The 17,002-nt window shown below is 41.4% G+C and overlaps 1 protein-coding gene across 6 annotated transcripts in view; it reads right to left on the minus strand.

The window, feature by feature from the left end:
• Positions 1-2,364: 2,364 nt before the first annotated feature.
• Positions 2,365-17,002, minus strand: part of Ubr3 (ubiquitin protein ligase E3 component n-recognin 3) — a 133,848-nt gene continuing 119,210 nt past the window's right edge. For all 6 annotated transcript variants that reach the window (XM_075984944.1, XM_075984940.1, XM_075984942.1 and 3 more), the window contains 7 exons: positions 16,517-16,641; positions 11,991-12,098; positions 11,762-11,887; positions 8,561-8,740; positions 5,985-6,194; positions 5,143-5,282; positions 2,365-4,865 (listed from right to left, as the gene is read on the minus strand). In XM_075984944.1, the coding sequence (XP_075841059.1) occupies positions 4,748-4,865; positions 5,143-5,282; positions 5,985-6,194; positions 8,561-8,740; positions 11,762-11,887; positions 11,991-12,098; positions 16,517-16,641 (1,007 nt within the window). In that variant the 3' untranslated portion in view covers positions 2,365-4,747. The remainder of the gene's footprint in view (positions 4,866-5,142; positions 5,283-5,984; positions 6,195-8,560; positions 8,741-11,761; positions 11,888-11,990; positions 12,099-16,516; positions 16,642-17,002) is intronic.

Consider the following 17,002-nt stretch of genomic DNA (forward strand, 5'->3'; position numbering starts at 1 on the left):
CAGACTCCGTCTGCTTCCAGTTTCATCTCCCCACATGCAGCTTCGTCAGGGACTGCACACTAAACACACACCTTGACTCCCCGCTCTGTCAGTGGTTCGCCTCTCTTTTCTCGGTCCTCAGCTTAGATGCCACTTCTTCCGTGTGACCACTCGTGAACTCCCCCATGTTAAGGGTCAATAGGTTCCCAGTCCTGTCTAAGCTGCAGGTAGTATCTTGTGCCCCGCAGTGCAATGTGACGTTTCTGCTAGAGTAAGCAGACTCAGGACTTTTCTGTCTTGTTCGCAATGGAGTCCCCAGCACTTATCTGAGTATTAGGTGTCCATTCTGGTCCTGTCAAGTCTCTTCTGACTCTGCCCACATCCCTATGTCTCCATCACAAGCCCACTCGCTGAGTGCTGCACCTAGGCTATAAAGGAACCAGACCGCCTTACACTCTACAGTCACGGACTCATAAAAAAGCCCAAAGAACAACTTGCTCCTCTGATAAAAACAGTAAACCGTCAGGTGCTTACAAACCACTTCTGCAGTTTCTTTTCCCTTCCTCTCCAAACCTTCTATACTCAGGGTCAGATGGTTCCTCTCAGCCCCATAGCTACAGGTATTCTTGGAACTCTGTCTGGACCTCTGGGTCTGCTACGGGTCTGAAATGATTCCTCCCGCTCCCCAGATGTCACCTGGTATTTAGTGGCCATCTACATCGCTAGTGCCCACAAGTTTATTCATATGCCCCCATTCTGATAGGGGTGGCAATTTCCATTCTGCCTCAAACACATACATCTTTAACCTTTATCAAACCCAGAAGTACTCCTTTCCCCCTTTCCCATTATATTTCCAACATTTACCACACTGCACAGTAAGGGTCCACTAAATATGTACTAAATAAACTCTGTGTGTGTTTGGTTTTTCAAGACAGGATTTCTCTGAACAGCTCTGGCTGTCCTGAAACTTGCTTTGTTTATCAGGCTGGCCTCGAACTCACAGAGATCCACCTGCCTCTGCCTCTTGAATGCTAGGATTAAAAGCATGTGCTACCACCACCTAGCAATAAATGAACTTTAAACACTTCCATACTGAAGCTATTTTTACAATTCCAAAAGAAAACTGGCAGCTCCCGTCCAATCTAATCTCCAGGGAGATGGGCGGCCCAGAGGGTTAAGAAGCTTGTCGAGAAGTCGGATGACTTGAGTTTGATCCTGGAGCCAAGAGAACCAAGCCTACAAAGTTGTCCTTTGACCTCCATATGCATGCTGTTACACCTGCCCCTGACACACAGAAACATCCTACCCATGTGTGCTCACGCACACGCTTGTGCACATACAAATATTTTAAATCTGCTCCTTAGTCAGGTGGTGGTGGTGCACACCTTTAATCCTAGCACTCGGAAGGCAGAGGCAGGAGGATCTCTGTGAGTTTGAGGCCAGCCTGGTCTACAAGAGCTAGTTCAAGGACAGGCTCCAAAGCTACAGAGAAACCTGTCTCAGAAAAAAAATATATAAATATAAATATATATAAATAAATAAATAAATCTGCTCCTTAAACCATACAGTGACTTCATCTCTCAAGTCATGCCTGATTAACAGGGAGTTTTTCTAAGTGTTGTAAACAGAGAAGGAATCACATTGCTCGAACGAACTCTGCCCTTTTCAGCTGATCACTCTTGAATTAAAGAGTGCTTAACATAATCCAGCCAGAGAGTAAGGCCTGAGGAAAGGACTGGTGTGGACAGGATGGGTGGAGCAGTCTTCATTCATCCCCCTCACAGGTGTAGCTACCAAACAGATCACAGGAGATGTTCCTTGGGGATCTGATTTTAGAGGTTAAAACCACAGGTTTTGTTTTCGTTGATGCTTTATTTTGTTGTTTTCCAACATGACTTCAGAAAAGCCAACAAAAGGAATTTGAGAATGAGCAGCTACTTTCCCGACAATGGTCTGGAGGGGCTTGGGTTTATGGTCAGCATCTTGTATAGATCATAGAAATCAATAAATATCAGAATGTGTAAAACCAAATTACTACCTTGTGAACTACGAGACAGAGGTGCACTGATGAGAACTGCCGGCTCATGTGGGACCACAGACTATTCGAAACAAATGGCCTTAGGAAGCCGTTTCCAAGTCTAGGTGGGAACTCCCCGTGGAAAGCAGGACCAGGGCAGTGTGCCTCGAGTCTACACGTGCATCTCCCTTCCATTCCCCAAACACGGGCACTTCACCAAGGCGTGGTTAGGAGAGCACACAAAAGTGGGGCCTGTCCTGCAGGGGGAAGCAGGAGGGCACCCAGGCCTGTTGCTGCCCTTTGCAAGGCGGTTCCTAATTACATCATTCACTGGGGATATCGTTGGAAAAGAACATAAACATTCAACATTTTAAGGATCTTGCACAAAGCAAATGACAGTAGGTTTTATTAACATATCTTACAACGCCACTTATTCCTAGTTTTATCATTTCTGCTTAATTATAAAGGTTGACTTCGCTTCTACAGTAATGTACTGTATTTAAATGATCATTCACACAAGATCACACCAGTACATGGTTTTGAATATACACACATCACTCTAACTTGGACCTGTTATTTTTGAAAGTGGGTTTATAAATGGGACTTATAAAAGCTAGGGGAAATGGGAGTTCTAATTTAGCAGCATGCACGTATGGATTCAAGTACAATTTTCAACCAAGTGCTTTTTTTTAAAATTTACTGGTGACTAATTCACCAATACCAAAATAAACACTATCAAATATCCAAATTTTAAAGTTAAGGCTAATATTTTCACTTCACATCCATATGCACAACCATAGACATTCCATTTGAATATGTAGTGACCAAAGTCTGAATACAGTATGCCATGTATATAGAGCATCAGAGTTCCAAACTGTACAATTATTCAAGTTCATGAGACCTGTAAGAGTATTTACTAGAGATGCAGTCAGCATTTTTCTCCTCAACCACACTTACGAATGGTCTGGTATTCATAATACCGATGCAAAAAAGGGAACAAGCTGAACTTACAGGATTGTCTGAAAGAGCTGGTGCTGGAGGACAGTGACTCGCTGGACAAACCACTCTAGTCTATGGTATCTCAGTACTGGAAATGGAGAGAGGCACAGCAAGCCATTTCCACACAGAAGGTGCTCCTGGTGACCTGAGACGGAACTCTTCTGTGTGTACACACTGTTCCCTCACTCTGATGCAGCGCCATCCGTCACTCCATGCATGTCATTCCACAAGTTTAGAACATGGGCCTGATGTTCCTTTTTTATTTTCTCATTTGATGTAATTTATTGAGACAGGGTTTCTCTGTGCAATAGTCCTGGCTATCCTGGAACTTGCTTTGTAAGACAGGCTGGTCTCGAACTCACAGAGATCTACCTGCTTCTGCTTCCCAAAAGCTGGGATTAAAGGTGTGCGCCAGCACCGTTTTACTTTCACAAGTAAAAATGTAATTTTATGTAACAAGCCATGGAAATCCAAAGTACCAGGAACTGCTTGATAGCACTACATATGTGAAATAATCATCAAATTATTAAATCGCCTATAAAAAAAATCTTCCCTCTTACTGAGTGTATTTTAGCTCAACCATTCCCATTCTGAACTAAAAACCCCTACTACATAAGCTGATCTTCACAGCAGTTTCTGAAAGCAGAGGCATGACTCATTCACGAGGACCAGCACCTCTGAGCATTCTCCCCGTAGGAAACCACACAGAAATCGCAGAGATTATATTGCATGAACATAATACAGATGAGTCCTTCAGTCGGTAGGAAAGTTCCAAAAATTAAAGTTCATCTGTTGGGGTGAGGGAGCATTTTCAATCTGATCACAGAAACACAAGCTTGGTTGGTGATGAAGGTGAGCATGCACAGAATCAACACTCTGCCATGTATACGTTCTTAACCCTTTCGATTTTATTGTAAAATCTATTTGTCACTAACAACTTTAATAGTTCATTCCACTGAAATGGCAAATTGATTTTTGAGTGTGTGTGGTGCTTAAGCTGAAACTCAGGTTCTGTGAATGTTAGCTAAGCAGTCTACCACTGAGCTAGACCCTCAGTCCCCAAGCACACACAAGCTCGGCGCCACCCCAGCGCACAGCACTCACGACACGGACAGCAGCTATCTATTTTACAGCTAGTTCAATTATTTACCCGGGGAAAGCGTTTATGAAATTCCTGAGAATGAATTAAGTTTTCAGCAAAGCCTTAAACTTTTAACAGATTCCTCACAATAAGAAAAAATTTTAAAGTTCTACTATTAGACCAATTTTTACTATACAATATTTCACATAAATCATGTTTTACATTTTCTAATTACATACAGCAAAAACCTCAGATCCGTACACGGGTGACAAAGGAAAAGATGCATTGTGTTTAGCAGATGCAAATGAAAACACAGACAGAGCAGTAAACTTCAAAGAAATCACATCCGCTCTATCAGTGGACAGCGGTCAGGGCATTTAGGGAAAATCATTTCTGAATGATTTTTGTGGACAAGTTGTGCTTTTTATTAATTGTGCACTTAAAAAAAATGACCACTAAAGAATGATTTAACTTATTTGTTGTCCAGATACTTGAGAAAAATTATTATACCATTAATGTGGTTACCAAGCACCTAATTTTGAAAAGGCTTCATAATGTTTTCTTTTTAATCCCTCAGCAAAGACATCAATTCCCCCAAATTAAATTAAAGCTTATTGTTGATGAAATCAGTATCAATGAGGATGGTAACATTTGCAGTGCTGAGGTGGGGGTCACAGTCCGTTGTAGTGCGGACCCCATCTTTTATTGATGTGATCAAAAGTGTGTGCAATCCACTGCTGCTCGAGCACTCGGTATCGCTCCTCACAGATGTAGAGAGGCTTGCCTCGCCTGCAACACAGACCAGACAGAGTGTTACGTCATACAATCCGACCCGGCCTTCCTATGCACTTCTTCTTTAACATACTGTGGCAAAGATAACAATATGATTTTATTGCATGTGGTCTGTATTTTGGATAGGAAAAATAACTCGAAGCTAAAAATAACTATTTCAATTAAGATTGTCAGATTTTGTAATATTTCAACAGTCATAATGACAAAACCAGGTGGCACATTGGTTTCTATGCTGGCTTCAGGAAAACACCTGACACATCCGAGTGGGGCTGACCTAAGGTCGCGGTCCTCTTCTCCATGAGCATCCAGATAGACGGAACCCCAGAGGCAGAAGCGATGGCCTCGGATAATGATAATCACTGACGCATTGATTAAAAGGAAAATTCCGGTTCCGGCTCCACAATTCTGAGAATGCTTTAAAAAAAAAAATGCTTTTTAAATCAAATGGCCTTTATATAAAAATCAAGAACATCTTAACTAATAGTTAACAATATAAAGCTATTTAGTTTTAAAATAAGATTTCATCTATTTAAAGCCATAACCCCAGCCCCCACAGCTCTTTAATATATTGGGAAGAGTCTGGGTAAGCATTGTGTAAGAAGCAGCCATGGCTCACCTAGCTGAGGCTAGCACCCTCGGTGCATCAGTGAAGGCTGTTTCCCAGCTGGTTGAAAAGTGGGCAAGAGAAAGGAGAACTGAAATTGTACTTAAGAGAGGCTTTATATCTTAAGTACAGCCTGGGTTTACCTTTGAATGTACTGTTTAACTCACAGTCTGAAGAGCTGAAGCTCTCATTGCACCACACTTCCTCAAGGCTGGGTTTTACACCTCTGCCACTTGCTCACCAGCACACGCTCACAGTAACCATGCTCACCAGCACACGCTCGCGGTAACCGTGCTCACCAGCACACGCTCGCGGTAACCGTGCTCACCAGCACACGCTCGCGGTAACCGTGCTCACCAGCACACGCTCGCAGTAACTGTGCTCACCAGCACACGCTCGCGGTAACCGTGCAGTGCTCACCAGCACACGCTCACAGTAACCATGCTCACCAGCACACGCTCGCGGTAACCGTGCAGTGCTCACCAGCACACGCTCGCGGTAACCGTGCTTACCAGCACACACTCGCAGTAGCTCTGCTGTTTGCAGCACAGTCCCTTCAGGCACACAAAAGTGCCACAAACAAGGCAAACAGCTGGGTCCTTAGGAACCTTGGTGCAGACACTGCAGGTTTTTCTGTGGTAGTACTGAAAGATGGTGTTGTAATTCTCAGGCAACTGTAACAGGTGTGGTAATTTCCATCTTGATTCTTGGATAAGCAAAGCCTAAAACATCCAAAAACATAGTCATCAGCCCCATGTATATAGGTTACTAAAATTACATATTCAATTTTTAAAGGGATTTTATTTTAGGAAGGAAAATCTGCCTTCAAGAATGTGACTTATTTAATGAATAAATAAGTTTTCCATTTTACAAGCAATAAAAACAGATTTTTTATTAGTCTTTATTTCTATACAGATTTTGATTATAACATGTAAAATTTAAGGTAAGCACCCTAAAACATTGTATTTTTAAGAGGAAAAAATTAGTATCTCTGAACATGCATGAAAATATATCTGTAAATAAAACAGTTAAACATTTTCAAGACACCAGGTCTTGACTCTTAAGCTTTTCCTTAGCAGAAGTCACGATTCCTATTTTAATGCTTTACATGAGCTCTCCTTCCTAGAATAGTTAAGGTTCATAAACTCTAGGTTGTCAAGGTCACTTGTAACTGTAAGTACGAGCCTTTAACTCTTTGAATAAACTTCCTATTTGCATTCCTGTATGAAAACTCCAAGTTAGTTAAAGCTTCCTGCAGGGCAAACTTTATTTCCAACCCCCAGCTGTAAAGAGGTACTGGTGGTGTATCCTCTAGACGGTACTCCATTCACAGTGCAGTTCCATATATTCATTAGGTGACTGTTTGCGTTAAGGCTTCACCACAGCCCCTAGCATCCACATATCCAAAGAGTCTGGAACGTTTGGGTGGAAATTCCATCCCAAACAACTCCGGGAGTTGCCTCAATACAGACTCTACCTCTGAGAAAGCACGCCAAATGGTGGCCCCTCCCCAGAGATGCTCAAGACCATTCCCACAGGGTATTTAAACTGACACCCAGAGAACAAAGACTTGGCTTTCTGGTCTTCCTTCCCCATCTCGTCTCTGGGGAGCTGGAAGGCCACCTGGGAACGCTGGTGTTCATTAAACCTGGGCTTTTTCTAATTGGTCTGATTCAGATTATTGCTTCAGCGGAGAGGTTTATCCAGATGCAAAAACTTTTCAGTGACTAATTTCTATAAGACACTTTCTAGAGATTGGGAAATTTAAAGAAAACTAAGAATTTTTGTTCTGTGAAGTCCTCATTAGGATACATTAAAGAGCTGGACAGTGGTGGCCCTCGCCTTTAATCCCAGAATTTGGGAGGCAGAGGAAGGTGGATCTCTATGAGTTCTAGGACAGTCAAGGCTACAAAGAGAAACTCTGTTTCCAAAAGCAAAGAAACAAAGATACATTAAAGAAACAAATGTGACAAACAGAAGCTGAGCTCAGTGGCACTTGGGGATTCAGGGTTAATCACACTTGAGGCCCTGGGTTGAATCTTTCCCACAAATATTAGACACAGCTCAAGAGATGAAGGAGGTTAGGAATATAAAAATGGACTAGCAGACAATCTTGAAGGAAGAGGTAAAGCCTCAAAAGGCGATAGATTCAAAAGAAGGATAGTAGGGCTTCCTGAGACAGAAGTAGAAGTAATGGGCAAATTTGTGGGGTTTTAAAGTCTGCAACACACTTAAAACTCTTTTGTGTCAAATCTGAGCAAGGTAGCAAAGGAGTGGTAATATAACAACGGAAACACACGCAGAACAGTGAAGGCCCTTAACCAAGTGGGGCAGTCTTCCTAAATGTGCAGACAGCACCTAGATAAGCGGGAACATGTTCCAGGAGAACCAGGAAATGCTGATGATTTGCATCTAAGGTCAGAAAGTCATGTGCTAGTTACTCTCTGACTTTTACTATCAGAAAACCAGTCTACTCTCTTCACATCTAAACAATCTCTGGTGTCTTCTCGCCTTACTGTATCCAGTAACGGGCAACAGAATTATTCTGTGGAATAATATTTTCATCATATCACTCCATTTCTCAGTACCGACAATTGCTTTTTTTAAAAGGCTGTATAGAAACCATGGCAAAAGCAGCGAGCCTTGTTGCCTACTTCTCCACTCTCAAGTCACTGGCCAATGTCTTCACAAACACCTTTACCAACCAAGCTGGCACATAAACCCACTTTCAAAAGTTATAGACATAATCTTTTAGTTTTCAGTTCAAATACTTTTAAACATGGAACAACAGTTTTACACTAAGAATATAATTTACTAACTTTAATTTTTTTTCCTCTTTCAACACTACTGTGACAGTTGCTTAAATTATTTAATCAAAATCTACTGGCTTAACCTAAAAGTAACAACTAATACACCTTTTTAACTGACACACTTCTGCTTTACTACTTATGAGTCAACTATTTTTACACCTCTATCAGTTTGTAGCCTACTGCCACAGATGACCTGAAATTTGAGCATTCCCATTACCCTTTTAGCCATGAGCAAGCACTGTCACCACGGTATGTGATTCACTCTTTTTTCTACATACCTTCCCTTGCTCTGCATGCCTCTCTGTGAACGATCTGATCTCTGAACACCACTGAGTGATAATGTCCAATGCTGTGACTGGCCAGTCCAGACATGAGGCACTGAGGAATGGGTGATCTGTTTGGTAAAAAGCTGGCAGAAGTCCCAGGCAGCTGGCAAGAACTGAAAATTCTTCTTCTTCCTTTTAGGCATGACATAGAAAATTTTCAAGATATTTTAATTTTCATCCTCACCAATTACTATGGGACAATAGGGAACTTTCTCAACTGAAAATAAGTGAAGGAAGCAGAAGTAACAACAAGGAGAGACGGTTCCTCTTTCTATTTTATCCACGGATCCTCCAAATATGTTTTCTTTAATCAGAAGTTGATTCCTATGAGTCTTAACATCTGCTGTCTTTATACAGCTGTCATATCTGATGAACAGTTTACATTAGATAGCAACTCTATAAAAGCTCTTTAGAAAATAAAAGAGCTATTTTGAGTTCAGAACGCACATACACTGAGCCAAGTGTAGTGGTACACTGTAATCTAACACTTGGAGGCAGAAGCTGAAATATAAACGCTCACATTTGAAGAAAGAGAAGGCAGCTTGGACTATGCCTCAAAAACCAAGGGCTGCAGATTTGGGTGGCAACTATGATTCACAAAATGAGATGTATTTCCATTTCGTGCTGCATCCACTGTGAATTCATCAGATTCAAAGTCTAGATCAAAAGGATAGGCGATTCCTTGGCTGTCATATAACTGACCATGTTTTCCAGCCTCTTCACTTGTGATTCCCTTTACTACCTTGCAGTCACGCAAGTACTGCACCTCATAATTGTTTAGATTCCTTTTGGTGATTCCAATCCATTTGCACGTGAGCTTTTCTTTTGTATGTAATTCCTGAAGAATATTAAATGAAACTGGGCAAGGCATACACCAGGCAGGGCACATACCAGGCTCTCAGTGCCTCGGCTCCAGCCACCACCATCTTGCGGAGCTTTCATTCAAACTGGCCGGGTTTGAGCAGCTCAGCTGGCGATACTAATGCCAGGAGGTGGTGGTGCACGCCTTTAATCCCAGCACTCGAGAGGCAGAGACAGGCAGATCTCTGTGAGTTTGAAGCCAGCCTGGTCTACAAAATGTGTTCCAAGACGGAATCCAAAGGTACACAGAGAAACCCTGTCTCAAAAAACTAAGGTCTGGGGTGGAGCTGACTGGCAGAGTGCTTGCAGAGCTATGTCTGCTCACCAGCCCACGCACCGGGGCTGTGGTGGACTGGTCGCCAATGTAAAGATCAACAAAAACATAGAATTCACAGGAAGAAGAGCTAAATAATTTTCTCAGGCTCTCAATTCACAGAAACAAAAGTCTGATTTTTTTAGAGTGTATGTGTGGTGTGGTGTGGTGTGGTGTGGTGTGGTGTGTGTGTGTGTGTGTGTGTGTGTGGTGTTTTTTTGTTTTGTTTTGTTTTTTCGAGACAGGGTTTCTCTGTGGCTTTGGAGCCTGTCCTGGAACTAGCTCTGTAGACCAGGCTGGTCTCGAACTCACAGAGATCCGCCTGCCTCTGCCTCCCGAGTGCTGGGATTAAAGGCGTGCGCCACCATCGCCCGGCATGTGTGGTGTTTTTTAATCCATAGAATGATCTGTCAGATGTGAAGCTCTGTTCACTAATAAAAGAAGAGAAATGAGAATGAATAACTTATATATTATTTAAGTTTGCTTGTTTTTCTTCCTTTTTTTGAGACAGGATCACACTACATCACATTGGCTGACCTGAACTCTCTAAACCAGACTGACTTCAAAAGTTTTATTTTCTTTCTGAGACAATGTCTCGCATATCCCAGGCTCACTTTACATTCCCTAAGTAGTCTGGTCTTCTTGCCTCTAACTCCTAAGTCCTGTGATAAAATGCCACGTCCAGTGCCGGGAACTGAACACAAGGCTCTATGCAGGCTAGGCAAGAACTCTCCAACTGAGCCACACCACCAGCCCCCTTAAGCTTACTTTTAAAGATGCCTGTCAGTCTTAGAAACACAAACAGAGATTACCTGGCCCTCTTTATTTAACGAAGACTGTGTTGAGGCTAGCAAATCTCTCCTTCGTATGCTGGGCCAATTCCTATCCCACTCAAAGCCCATCTTCCCAGAGATGTAACTAAGGACACTGCCTCGCACCCAGCTTCATTCAGGAAAGAAACCAACACTTGCAGATGCTTCAATTCCTGCATATTTGCCTTTTCACTAATAACATGAAAAATAACTTCACCTCCCTATAAGTCTAGGTCCACCAATACTTGGCATTTAGTGAACTTTTATAACTGAGCTAATTTTATGCATGAAATACAACATGCCAAACTCTGTTGCAAGAAAAAAATCACAATGATATGCAGGCTGAAAGTACAGATCCTCCATTTTATACAACTATACAAAGAATGACTTTAAAAACCAGCTTTACTGAAGCATAACTTATATGCCATGAAATAACACTCATTCTAGCTGCAGTTTGGTGAATTTCATATGTGCATATATATGTACCCACTGTAGTGAAAATTTTGGTCAGTTCCATCACTTCTGATATTCACTCATGGACCTATGCAGTTAATCCTAGCCCTTATTCTTGGCAACTAGGCAACCACTGATGTGCTTTCTACTATCACAGCGTTGGCTTTAAATGTTTTCATAGTAAATGGAATCATACAGTATAGTCTTTTGTATCTGATACCTTTTCACTTAGAATAATTTTCAGATTCATGCATCATGTATATCAGTTTTCCATGACCCTCACTACCCCCCCCCCCCCCGAGACAGGGTCTCACTATGCAGTTCTGGCTGGTCTAGAACTCACTATGTAGAGCAAGCTTGTCTTGAACTCACAAAGATCTGCATGCCCATGCTCCCCAAGAATACTAAAAGCATGTGAGGCGGGGATAAACCCAGCAGAATGAACACCATTCTTACTCAAGCATTTGGCCTGAATTTGCACTAAATTGATCTAAAACTGCTGAACCACCCCAAATTAGCAAGGTTATAAAAAAAAAAGTAGATGCTAATAAACACAAAGGAGTAATACTGTGGACTTCTAGTCCTTTGAGCTAGACCAGTGTACCCTGGAAACACAGTTCTGCCTGCTAGAGACACAAGGATTCCACTATGAGCCAGTGGACTCAGAAATCAGCCTACTGGAACAAAGTCCCCACTCTCTAGCCCAAATTATACCTGGCAACTTGGCAGATCTTCCCCGAAGAGGTGGTGCTGAAGAAGGCTGCTGATCCTGAGGAAGGGTAAACAGAAGGCCTGGATGTATTTTTCCATGGACTCGGGAGACCAAGCAATAGGACTAACCTAAAGTTAAAAAGGAAAAATGCAAGAATTCATTCTCCAATAGATGCAGCTTTTCAAAAGTTCACTCTTAGTGGCAACAAAGTCTAACTTAACACAGACATACCATTGCACACTCCTGGGTTCCTTCTTCACAATATAATTTCCCTTTAGACAGTTCACTTATAACAAAGCTCAGCAGCACTTCACAAGACTTTTCTGCATCACACGTATTCTGGGAAACAAAAATCAACTTTACATTGGGAACTGAAAAAAGTCACTGAAAGTAATCCCCTTTAATGTAGTAAAATTGTAATTACTACAATTATATTTTTTCTCAAACACATGAATTTCATTGCTTCTAAATCCAGGTTAACTACATACTATATTCACAAAATTGAGTAAGTGGTTAAAACTATCCCAATTATGTCTTTAAAAGACGGCTGTACGCCTTTAATCCCAGCACCGGGGAGACAGAGGCAGGTGGATCTATGAGTTCGAAGCCAGCCGGGTCTACAGAGCTAGTTCCAGGACAGGCCTCAAAGCTATAGAGAAACCCTGTCTCAAAAAACCAAATAAATAAAATGCAAAAAAAAAAAAAAGACGACTGTAATATATGATATGTGGGGGGGGGGGTGTATGTAAATATCACAGAAGGCCTTCTACTCCTGAGAATGCATCCTAGAGAGGAGCCCCTGAATTATGGAGCACTAATTTAGAGAGGTACTTTACAGGCAACAAATACAACAAATCTGAACTATATGGAAAATTTAACAGCCTCCTGACAGTGGTACAAATCTTTTCGTATGTAATAAAAAAAAAAATCACAATGTCTACTAATTCCCTAAAGAGATTTTTTAAAAGTTTAATGCAAAAATCTAACTGTGATAAAATATTTACCATATACTATATAAATAGCTGCATTAAATAATGGATTATAAATGAAGCTTAATAACCATTTACATTTTTATAAGAAAGGGAAAAGTTATGATTTAAAACTTTTCAATAGCTGGGCATAGTGGTGTACACTAATCTCAGCACTGAGAGGCAGAAGCAGGCAGATCTCTGTGAGTTTGAGGCCACCTGGTCTACAAGAGCTAGTTCCAGGACAGCCAGAGTTGTTACATAGAGAAACAAATTTTGTCTCAAAAAACAAAACAAAAAAATTTCAATAAAAATTTCATATCAAAGAAACATCTTACTCATTGATATATTAAAGGATAGCATAAATATAAAATTATAATAATGCATAAATCAGAAGAAATAGTTTTCTAGGATATCATTCTACTTATTAACTATACTTTTAAAACAAAGAATAATTGAATAAACACCAAGGAATGTAAGTTTGTTCTGAACTCTTACTGTTATTAATTAAATTTTAAATTAACTAATTCACATTCATACATGTATATAAACATACCGTCCACTCTCATCTCCACCTCCCTACCATTCCTGTCAACCCTTCCCTCTAGGGACCAAATTCAGGGGTGAGGACATGCTAAGCAAGCAGTCTACCACTGAGCTGCACCTCCACCACCACCCCAGCCTAGAGAACAGAATCTGCTACTGGTGACACTTGGTTCATTTACCCACAATGTTTCATCCGCATTTCTGCGTTCTTTTTACCTAGACTGTGACTTCCACAGTGTCCATAACTATGCTTTCTATTTCCCACAGTCCTCTTCATAAAGAAACTCTAACAACAAACAGATGCTGGCTAATCAGTGGAACTTTTTTTTGATAATTTGCAGCTTCTGACCTTAGAACTTGTCTGAACATGCTTTTTTTTATAAGCAACTTCTTATTTAAAATTTTCTCTTCTACTTCCTACTGTACCTAGTTGTGTAAATATGACCTAATTCTAAATTACAGAACATTCCTGATTTTACAACTGCTCTCATAGTGTGATTTGCCTCACTCTTGCCCAATTAACAATGATTATTTCATAAATATGATCACTATCTGTTACACATAACTTACACAAATCAAAACCTTACAAAACAGTAAAATCTGATTTAATTAAATCATTCCTTAAATATTTAGGCGGAGTTCACTTACTCTGAAAGGTTTAAATCTCTCTCTCTCTCTCTCTCTCTCTCTCTCTCTCTCTCTCTCTCTCTCTCTCTCTCTCACACACACACACACAGAGAGAGAGAGAGAGAGAGAGAGAGAGAGAGAGAGAGAGAGAGAGAGAGAGAGAAGGGGAGGGGAGGGGAGGGAGAGGGGAGGGGAGAGGGAGAGGAGAGGAGAAGAAGAGAAAGAGAAAGAGAATGAAGAGAGAGCAAGAACATAGATTTGCTATTTGTTAATAAATGAGATTTCTAGTACATGGCCCAGCTTGAAAGCTTCCTAAGTTTAATATACTCACTCTTTCAAATTAAGTATTTCTAGAATATTACAAAAGAAAAGTTTTAAAGAACAACTTTATGCTCAGATCACTGAAGTCAGTTATTAGGAGACAATAAGTTGTAAAACCATCATCAAACACCCTTAAAGTATTTCACACACAGAACTTTACATGTGCAATGATTACTGCTTTGCACTGACAACTCTTCTTACTGGAGCAGTGCTTGAAATCTGCACATGAGTACTGTTTCATTTACATAATTCCCACTTTCCCCCTTCCTCATCTCTTTCCATGTGCCCCTACTCGTTCTCAAATTCACAACCTCTTCTTTAGTGTGTGTGTGTACAATTTCTGTACATCAATTAGTATTGCTTGTATGTACAAGTATTTAGGGCTGACCATTTGAGATTAGATAATCTATCAGGGGGCTTGAACCTAGAGAAGACTGATTCTTCCATTCAGCAGCCATTAACTGCCTGTAAGTCTTCATGTAGGGGTGAGGCCTTAAGATTTTTCTCATCCACCTTGGCATGTCAACTGGAGTTACTGTGCGGGTTTCATTTAGGTGACCATTGTTGGGATTTCCTGAATGCAACTTCCCTATCATATACAGATGAATAAATCTCCCTGAAGACATCCTGGCCCTCTGGGTCTTACTATCTTTCCTCTCCCTTTCTGTGAATGGTACTGAATGGGAAACTTTATTTTACACACACACACACACACACACACACACACACACACACACACACACACACACACACACGTAATTTTTGAACAATGAAAGGGTAGACTCACAAAGCTGAGAACAGGGACACTAAAATCAAGACCTGGCAAACTCTAGGGAAGATATAGCAAAAAGCAAATGACTTGACAAAGAATGGGATCAGAATCCAGAGGCACTGGGCTCATTGGTTGAGAGCTTGTGTTCATCTTAAGCCCATCTGTAACTCTGGCTCTGGGGAATCTGACATCTTCTGCTCTCTGCAGCTATTCACATGCACATGTATGTACGTATACACATATGCACATGCATGTATGCACACACGTATACCTCTTTTGAAAAAAGGAATTCAGGAATACATAAGGTTTATATTGGTTCAATGATTTTGTCTAAATACTTCTTTGTGAACTTTGAGGTGGGGTCATGTCCTTAAAGCATATTTCAGATGTTATGATGCTACTTTCAACAAGCAACTAAAAGTATTCAAAGGTCCACATTAAGAAATTCTGCTATAAATATTCATACTCTTTTTTGTTTTGAGAGTACTCCAGGTTAGCCCAAGTTCCTTATGTGACCTAGGCTGGCCCAGACTGGCTTGAACTTGCAATCCTTTAGCCTCCCTCTTCCCCTTGCTAGGAACACTAGCAGGTACCTTTATAAATCATACAGTCCAACCTGTAGTTTACTTTTAAGAGAGCTGTGCTCAGACAGTTGTCAATTCTTTGTCTATCTGATGGAGGAGGGTTATCTGTCAGCTCAGTCGGTAGAGCATGAGAATCTTAATCTCAGGGTCGTGGGTTTGAGCCCCACACTGGGCGCCACTCTGTTGTGATAGCAGCAGCGGGCTACGTTCCTGGCACCTGGCCACCCGCACAGCTAGCTTTATACTGGAAATAATTACACGGAAACTGTATTCTTTTAAACATTGCCTGGCCCATTAGTTTCAGCCTCTTATTGGCTAGCTCTTACATATTGATCTAACCCATTTTTAATAATCTGTATAGCCCATGACGTGGCTTACCAGGGAAGATCTTAACCTGCGGCTGTGTCAGGTGGGAGAACCATGGCGACTGACTGACTTGGCTTTCTTTCTCCCAGAATTTTGTTCTGTCTACTCTGTCTACCTAATTTTCTGTCCTATCAGGGCCAAGGCAGTTTCTTTATTAACCAATGAAAGTAACACATAGACAGATAACCCTCCTCCATCAAACTTCTGTCCTCAAAGGCAGTCTGGCATACTATTTCATAGTATTTCAGATGATCAACTGACCAACATTCCAAATTAAAGCACAATGCACTTTGTGATATACTATGTTAAATTTTAGTGGGCATAATTGTGATCTGGGAGTGAACTGGTAGAAAACTGCAGGTCACATTCGATCCATTTCATGCAAGTGGACCTAGCTCTTTTGAAACAGAGGCAATTTAAACAGGCATTATTTTTTTTTAACATAACTTCTCCAGGTTTAAGGCTTACTACAAAATCAAGACAAAACTGTTAAATACATACTCTCATTCATTCCATCCCCAACTTGAATGGCTCCCCAAACTACTGAGCGAGACGGGGTTCAGGGGAGACTACCTTCCTAAGAGCTCCAGCGTGTTTCCAGGCTGACCGGTCTTCTTCGCTGCCCTTCACTGAGAGTGCCGCCAGCGCCTGTGTGTACAGAAGGGTGAAGAGCACCTTCACAATGCAGCTGAAGTGCTCTGCAACAGAAGACAACAGCACCGTTGGTTTGGAATGCTGACATCCGGGACCCAAGAAAATTTCACGTGTCTATACCTTTCCCTGCATGTGTAACTTTTCAGCATTTATGCAGTTAATAACACAAAATTATATGTGCTATATTCCTTTTATTGTTGCTGTGACAAACATTGATGACACAACGACCTCTAGGGCAGGAGACTGCTGCCTCATCACCTCAGCTGTGGCACCAGCCGGGGACATGAGAGCATGACGCTGGGACTCTCGGCTGCTTTCCCTTCTCTTTTCCCACTGGCACCCAACCTGTGGAATAATACTGCCCACATTCATAGTTGATTTCTCCTCCCAAGAAACCCCCTCACA

Source organism: Microtus pennsylvanicus, chromosome 9, assembly GCF_037038515.1.
Source record: "Microtus pennsylvanicus isolate mMicPen1 chromosome 9, mMicPen1.hap1, whole genome shotgun sequence".
In the NCBI taxonomy this organism is placed as follows: Eukaryota; Metazoa; Chordata; class Mammalia; order Rodentia; family Cricetidae; genus Microtus; species Microtus pennsylvanicus.